The sequence below is a fragment of the Papaver somniferum genome, chromosome 7 (genome assembly GCF_003573695.1).
Source record: "Papaver somniferum cultivar HN1 chromosome 7, ASM357369v1, whole genome shotgun sequence".
NCBI lineage: Eukaryota > Viridiplantae > Streptophyta > Magnoliopsida > Ranunculales > Papaveraceae > Papaver > Papaver somniferum.
The window spans coordinates 16,411,678-16,417,851 of record NC_039364.1 but is presented as its reverse complement, the minus strand read 5'-3'; the positions used below and the strand labels follow the sequence as shown (position 1 = coordinate 16,417,851).

Sequence of the window (6,174 nt, the reverse complement as noted above, 5' to 3'; positions counted from 1 at the left end):
TCATTTAGCATTCAAAAAATCAGTTCTAGGAAAATATTTGGCCTCAAGAACAGTGACCAGTAAACAATTAGGATTTTCTAAGATTCTCCAGGCATTCCTAGCAAGCATTGCTAGGTTGTTTAATTCAGCCTTTCTGAATCCCAGACCTCCTTCAGCTTTGGGGGAGCATAAAATATCCCACCCAAGGAAGTGCAGCTTTCTATCCTTAGGATCTAAAGTTTCACCCCACCAGAACTTGCAGAGATGAGAATCCATTTGCTTACAAATATGTTTTGGAATAAGAAAAGCTCTCATTTGAAAGAGAGGAATAGCTTGGCCTATGTGCTTGATTAGAGTAGTTCTAGCAGCTTGAGATAATAGCTTATGAAGCCAGATAGAAATCCTGGCATCAATGGCTTGGAGAATACCCTTATGGGTCTGGATTTTGGAAGCTTGGAACACAGTGGGAGTGCCAAGATATTTTTCTCCTAAATCTCTGCTTTGGATATCTAAGATATTAGCCAAAAGAGCTTTCCTATGTTCAGGAATCTTCCTGCTAAACAAAATACAAGATTTTTCAAAATTGATTTCTTTCCCAGAAGCTAAGCAATATTTTTGAAGATAATCTTTTATGATTTTAAAATTATTTTAAGTAGCTTTGGAAAACAAGAGAGAATCATCAGCAAACAAAAGATGAGTCATTTCAGGAGAATCTTTACACACTTTAATGCCTTCTACAACCCCCTTCTTCTGGAGGCTATCAATGTAAGAAGAGAGGGCCTCCGAACAGATGATGTAAAGATAGGGAGAAAGTGGGTCTCCCTGTCTTAGCCCTCTTTCAGGTTGAAAGAAACCAGTGGGGATACCATTAAGAAGGATAGAGTAAGACACAGTAGAAACACACTGGTATATCAGTTTAACCACTGGTTAGACAGACCCATTTTAGTTAAAACTTTTTCCAAGAAATCTCATTCTAGATTATCATAGGCCTTAGACATATCAAGTTTAATAGCAGTTAGGCCCTCAACTCTATCATTATGATTGACAGCATATATGGCCTCATTATCTAGCAAAATATTATCAGAAATGCTCCTCTTAGGGATAAAAGCACTCTGGTTTTGAGAAATAATATTTTTCATAAAAGGTTTTAGCCTGTTGGTCAAGGTTTTTGAAAGAATTTCGTAAATGAAATTAAAGAGGACAATTGGCCTATACTGAGTTACCAATTCAGCAAGAGGGACTTTGGGAATGAGAGTTATGTTGGTATGATTGAAAACCTTAGCAATGTTACCAGTTCTAAAGCAGGTTTGAGTCATATCAACAACAGCATCTCCCACAATATCCCAATGCTTTTGATAAAAAAGGCCAGTGAATCCATCAGGACCAGGGTCCTTCTTCCCATCCATTTGGAAAACATCATTCTTAATTTCCTCTGGAGTAAGAGGCATATTTAAAAGAAGTATTGTCTTCTTCCGAGAACTTAACAGGGAGATCTCCAAGAATTTCATCTTGAAATTGCTGAGGGTGAGAGGAATAAAGGCCTTTGAAATAATCTATAAAAGAATTTCCGATACTATCTCTATCCGTTAGAATAGTATTTAAGGAGTTCTTTATCCAGCTGATGGCATTTCTTTTTCTTCTAAAGAGAGTTACTTTGTGGAAATATGGTGAGTTTATGTCACCTTCCAAAAGCCAGACTTCTCTAGATTTGTCCTTCCAATATAATTCCTCCAAAGTATACAGATACTCTAGCCTAGCTTTTAGTCTAGAAGTATTACTAGTATCAAGTTGGATTAGAAATTTGGAGGTCACCCAACTCTTTCCTAATGGTAGATATGTTTGTTTGTATATTACCAAATGAATACTTATTCCAATCTCTTAGGCCTTTCTTGGTACTTAAAAGTTTAGCTTTAAGTTTGAAGTCAGGGGAGCCTACCACATTGACAGACCAAGAATTAGCTATAATGTCTCTGCAAGTAGGATCTTCTATCCACATGGCCATAAAATGGAAAGGTCTAGGCATGCAAATGTCCTCATAATTAAATCCTATATGCATGTGGCAATGGTCAGAAGAGTCCCTAGGAAGGTTGTTGACACAAAGTTTTGGAAAATGATCTTCAGCAGTTTGGTTGATAAGACATCTATCTAATCTTTCGAGGATTAAATCAGGACCTTGTTGCATATTGGACCAGGTAAACCTAGGTCTAGAAAAACCAGGATCATGCAGATTAAAAACAGAACAAAAATTCCTAAGATTTTCAAAATCAGGGTCAACTTCTAGACCACCATTTTTATCTTCAGTTTCTAAAAGAGCATTAAAATCTCCTATAAAGAAAACTGGTTCATCTAAGGGGACTTTAGTCTGTTGACATTGTTGTTCCCAAAAGGCTTGTCTTAGACTACTGTTAGGTTCACCATACATGAAGTGGATATGATAGGTCTTAAAATGGATAATGTCTACAGAAGTAACATAGATGCTCCTCATAATGGATGAAATGATATTAAGGTGAACTTCTTTATTCCAAGAAAGAAAAAGACCACCACTTCTACCCACACAGGGTATGTTGAAGGTACAAGGAAATCCCATATTTCTTAGTTTTCTAGCTGCCATGTCTTTGTTCATTTTAGTCTCAGAGAGGAAAATAATATCAGGGTTGACATTCTTACAAAGTAATCTAAGCTCCTTATTAGCCGAATTTTTACCAAAACCAAGAAGATTCCAAGCAATCATGTTGATATTATAGCATGTTGAGCATGGTTTACCTTATTAGCATGTTGATATTATAGCATGTTGATATTATAGCAATCATGTTGATATTATAGCATGTTGAGCATGTTGATATGAAATGATATTATAGTATTTATTAAAGGGGATGGTTGAGAATGGTTTACCTGAGTGGTAAAGTCAGAGCCACCACCAAGAGGAGCACTGGTACCGTCACCACTTTGAGAAGCACTTTGGGAGGAATTGAGACTAGAAGTAGCAGCATTGAGAGGGGAATTATTGCGGACATCATTGTTGCTTGGCGGATTATCATCAAGTACATTGTAGCTTCCAAAAGAATTGAAGACTGGTTGGGTGTTGGGGGGGCAAGTAGAATGGTCAATAGCTGGTAGTTCTCCCAATTTGGTAATTGGAGGACACAATTGAGCATAATCAGGTTCAGTAGAGGTTTGTTTTTCAGGGATAACCACTATACTAGCCAAGCTAGAGTTAGCTCTAGTACGTTTCCGTAAGTCAACCCTGGGACTAATCTTTCTTTTGAGATTTGCTAGAGCATCTTGTTCAGCAGAGTTGACTGTTCCTCTAGTGATGATTGGACTGGTATTCGGGATAGCAACAGTTTTGAATCTCCTTTATGAGTTTGTAGTATGGATCGGTCCACTAGGGGTTGACTCATAACCAGAGATAGAGGTAGCAACAGTCACATTCTGGGTAGTAACTTGCTTTAGAACAATTGGCATACCATTTTCCAACTGGGTTAAATCTTTCTGAACAAGACCAACATCAAAGATCTTCATAGTAATGGATCTGTTGATGAAGGGACCCATCTGAAAAGTGTTTGATAAGCTCTTTTGAATAGTATTTTCCATTCTTTGATCAATAGCTTTAGCTTTTCCTTTGTTGCACACTTCGATAGAAGTTGATTCAATTTGTGTTTCTGGTATGATGTCAGAATGTTGCATAATAGTATCATTGATGACAGCAAATGAAGGGACTAATTGCTTGATTGTAGTAGGCATCATTAACTTTGAGACAGCCGGAAGAGTATAGCTACTGCAACGAGAATCAATCTCTTTGACCTTTTTGTGCTTTAGTTTCCAAGCAGGGAAATTTTGATGTTTATGGTCAAGGATGCGACAGGAGGTGCAGAAATACCTTGGAACTTTGATGTGTCTACATTCGATTAAGAAGGGTTCACTTCTACCACTTGTGAAGAGAGGAATGCCTGTTGGTAAGGATTTCTGAACTGGGATTCTAATGCACACTTTGACACTCTTCTTAAGAGGATGCTTGCCAAAAGGATTTTTGGATTCGATAAGTTCCCCCATACTCAGAGTGAGTTTCTGAAGATCCTTAAATTCTGTACATTTATTTGGGATGTTGCATAAAATGAACCACATGATTTCTTCATCGAAAAAAATTTGATGGTTTGGAGTTCAGCCTTCAACAGGTACAACTTTTAACACCATAAGATAACTACAGGCAAACCAAGGTTTTTGAGAATTGATTCTATTAAAATCCTCTTCAGATAAGTAACTGATAAGAACTTTGTTTCGCTGACCATTGAAGGTAGTATTTATTGGGTGTTGAGCTAAAGGCCAGTTATTACAGATATAAAATCTGATTGAAGAGGTTGGGATCAAAGTTTCACAGCAAACATAACCAGCCATACACCATTTCCAATTGTTATCAGCTTCAGCTAAAACAACTTTTTTATCAATGAAAACTGGTTTTACAAGTATAGATGGTAAGGTTAGTTTCTCAGTCATTTGAGCAGAAAGGGTTTGAATCTCTTGGTTCAAGTTTTGAGTGTTCTCTGAGGAGTACGCGATTTCCATCATGCAAAAGAATTGGATATATGTGAATATGGGTTGATAGATTTTAGATTTCCCAGCAACTAATACAAAATACAGGTGTAAAGAATCTCTTGTTGGTATTGTTTTGATATTGTACAGATAATGTGAAGGAAGGAGGGGGGGGGGAGGTTTGAGGGTTTGTTTGTATATTTTATATATTAATTTGAACCTTAAAAAAAGAATGATAAAGTTGTTGACTATGGAATGTGAAAATTTCAGGAGAAAATTGGTATAAAGTAGTTGTAGTTGTGCTGCAAAGTTTGCTTTGGGGAAGAGAGTTAACATATGGGATGTCACTTTCATATCCATACTTTATGGGTATTTTTCGAGTTGAAGTATTCACGTGAGTATTGTGGAAAGAAGACCACATATGGACAGACCCAATAATACATTGTTGGATCTTCTGAGATAGGTTGGATTGGGGATGCATGACTTGGATTGAGGTTGTTAGATATTTATTATATTTGTCATTTCTTGGGCTGACGTTTGTTTGATGATGTAAACTTCCAAATGTAATAATGGAAGGAAAATGGAGGGAAAATTTGTGATGGGGTGGATGGTTAAGGGAATGGTGTAGAGTATCTATTGAGTAATTTGGTTCAGTATTAGAGCTAGTAACGCATCTGCCTGACATGCCCCATGCCGCAATGGTGCCTCCCAACTGATGTTGCCTTCTTTTGGTCTGCATAAAACATAAAATTTTAATTAGACCCCAAAGAGAAATTTCAAAGTTTGGTAACCCACCAAAGCCTCCCTTAATGGAAATTTCAAGAGAAGTAAAGGCAATAATAAAGATTAGGTGTTGAAAATAGGTCTTGATAGGGTAATGATGGTTATTAGAGTGAAGGGGGTATGCATGGCTTTGAATGGGCGTGGTAAACAAAGATACATGACGGTTAACTAAGCGCCATAAATGGAATTGAATAGACGCAAATGGTTATTTAAGGGGGTAATTAGAAGAGAGGTTATCATCTTCAAGGTAGTTTTTTACAGAAGAGGAAAGGTTTAGATTAGGGAGACTAATAGGAGAGAATGGTTGATTTTCCTGGCCAAAATTTACCAAACGCCGATGGTAATCTTCCCATTGCACCACCAGAGACACCTGAATATTCAAAAGACAAATCACTTCTCCCTTCTTTGAATTTGAGTGAATTACAGAGATTGAGAGATGAAACTCAGTTCTGAAATTGATCGTCGTATTCAAGAGCAAATACGTCAAAGAGAAGAAGAAGAAGCTTCTCGTATCCGAAAAGAGAGAAGAATCGATACTCTCTACACTGCATGGCTACCCAAATTCTTAGAATGGAGAGAAAGAAAAGATGAGGAATGGGCTGATAAGCATGCCAAACCCCCAAGATATGGAAGTGAAACTAAGAGTAATTCTGAGGCTTCTGATGGATTTGAATATGTTGTAGAGGAGGTGAACACCAGTGACCTTGAATCCGAGGCTTATCATGATAGGAAGTTGAGGGTCCGATTCGAGTACGAACTTGCCAATCCCAAGATCTTTGCACGCACCATGAGTGAAGTTGAACTAAGAAGGAGAAAAGTAAGCAGACGTATTGCCATTTCAGATGATGAGGAAAATGAGGATGAGGAGGGATGAGAAGATGA

General features: G+C 37.5%; 1 protein-coding gene across 1 annotated transcript; it reads right to left on the bottom strand.

Annotated features, from left to right (window-relative positions):
* On the bottom strand, nucleotides 1-1,427 carry LOC113294224. The gene is made up of 3 exons (XM_026542629.1): nucleotides 1,203-1,427; nucleotides 647-882; nucleotides 1-532 (listed from the first exon to the last, which is right to left on the bottom strand). Exons 1-3 carry the CDS (start codon nucleotides 1,425-1,427, stop codon nucleotides 1-3), a joined length of 993 nt encoding a protein of 330 aa, XP_026398414.1.
* Nucleotides 1,428-6,174: the final 4,747 nt, after the last annotated feature.

Excerpts from the sequence above, each read along its gene's own strand:
- LOC113294224 (XM_026542629.1), bottom strand. The coding sequence starts at position 1,427 with ATGCCTCTTACTCCAGAGGAAATTAAGAATGATGTTTTCCAAATGGAT. Across the intron at positions 883-1,202 it reads AAGTCCCTCTTGCTGAATTG|TGTGTTTCTACTGTGTCTTA; the intron begins GTAACTCAGTAT and ends CTGATATACCAG. Across the intron at positions 533-646 it reads TTTGCTGATGATTCTCTCTT|GAAGATTCCTGAACATAGGA; the intron begins GTTTTCCAAAGC and ends TTTGTTTAGCAG.